The sequence below is a fragment of the Ciona intestinalis genome, unplaced genomic scaffold (genome assembly GCF_000224145.3).
Source record: "Ciona intestinalis unplaced genomic scaffold, KH HT000796.1, whole genome shotgun sequence".
NCBI classification, from domain to species: Eukaryota; Metazoa; Chordata; class Ascidiacea; order Phlebobranchia; family Cionidae; genus Ciona; species Ciona intestinalis.
Window position 1 is genome coordinate 1 of NW_004191117.1, and position 1,432 is coordinate 1,432.

At 39.9% G+C, this 1,432-nt stretch overlaps 1 protein-coding gene across 1 annotated transcript in view; it reads right to left on the reverse strand.

The window, feature by feature from the left end:
- Positions 1 to 146: 146 nt before the first annotated feature.
- LOC108950754 (adhesive plaque matrix protein 2-like) overlaps positions 147 to 1,432 on the reverse strand; it is a gene marked incomplete at both ends in the record, with an annotated part of 4,301 nt that continues 3,015 nt past the window's right edge. Inside the window, 3 exons of the mRNA XM_018816780.2 lie at positions 147 to 272; positions 607 to 837; positions 1,258 to 1,374. Of these exons, the coding sequence (XP_018672325.2) occupies positions 147 to 272; positions 607 to 837; positions 1,258 to 1,374 (474 nt within the window). The remainder of the gene's footprint in view (positions 273 to 606; positions 838 to 1,257; positions 1,375 to 1,432) is intronic.

Here is a 1,432-nt window from a genome sequence, read left to right on the forward strand (position 1 = left end):
TTTCTTGTTTACTACCAAATGGGATGACAAAACAGATTAAAAATCACCATCCCCAATCTGCTATAAAAGAGAAGTCCACCACCAATCATACAGCTAAAACTGAGAAATAGTATTGTGCGGACAAGTCGGTTTAGTTATTTACTTACAAGCATTGGAATGTTGCACACGGATTCGTCTTCTTTACTCTACAGTTTATCCCTGAATAATCAGAGCTACAAACGCAGTATGGAATAAAAGAAGGCCGACTACCGATCACACAGGTGCCGCCATTGCTGTGAAAAAAAAAACGGAAACTTTTATTTACGATCAATATTTGAATGAATGAACATGACTCCTTTGTTATTGCATGGCGGTGCAAGGACGGTCGTTATATACATGGGTGTTTTGTTTTACACACCTTGCGCCAGCTTACGAGTTACCATGTATGTAACTTATTTATCCTCGCCTGACCGGAAGACGACAGTCGTAGTATAACATGGGTGTTCTGTTCAATACATTCCGTGCCGCTTCTGAAGTTGCCACGTATGTAACTTTGTGGGTTATTATAGGCGTGCGTTTATTACTGTTTTACAGCGCCATTAAAAATTAAAATATAAAATTACTTACAAGCAACTGTAGTTATCACACGGTGTTTGTTCGCATGTTGGTCCAATGTAGAAATGGTCGCATATGCAAACTGGGGTTCCATCAGATTTCACTTTACACTGACCACGGTTTTTGCAAACCAATTTTTCACAAGGAGATGGTTTGGGTTGTTGGCAGTTACTGCCCGTCCATTCCAACGTACAAAGACACGATGCCCCGACCTGTGGTCGTTCAACGCATGAACCGCCATTCCTAAAAGCAAGTGTATATATACCAACCAAATTGAGAGAAGTTAAAATCTACGAATGAAACTTGTGTTTATCATCACGTGGCGGGGACACAACAGTCGTTATAAAACGGATGTTCTGTTTCATACACCTCGTGCCCACTCACAAGTTACCACATGTATCTTATTAATCGTCGCATAGCAGGTCAACAGCAGTCGTTATAACAAGGGTGTTGTTTTGTATACTTTGTGGCTATGTAGGAACTACCAAGTATAACTTCGTGGGTGATTATTATTTTCCGCATTTCATATTAGGACAGATGATTTTCAGACAACCCATAAGGGACAACTAGAATAAAACCATCACCGTTAATGTGATGCAAAATGACACACATGCCTACAATGTATAATAGGGTCTCGTCATAAATAATAAACTGTTTACTCACAAACACACATGTGTGGCACATAGTAAGTTTCCTTCCGTGCAGCGAGGTCCAGTGAATTGCCCAGCGCAAATACACTCTGGTTGGTATGTGCTTGTTATTACACAGGTTCCTCCGTTGCTGTCAAACGAACATTTATTTAAACCTATCGGTTTCTAAGTTAATATAAAACAATACG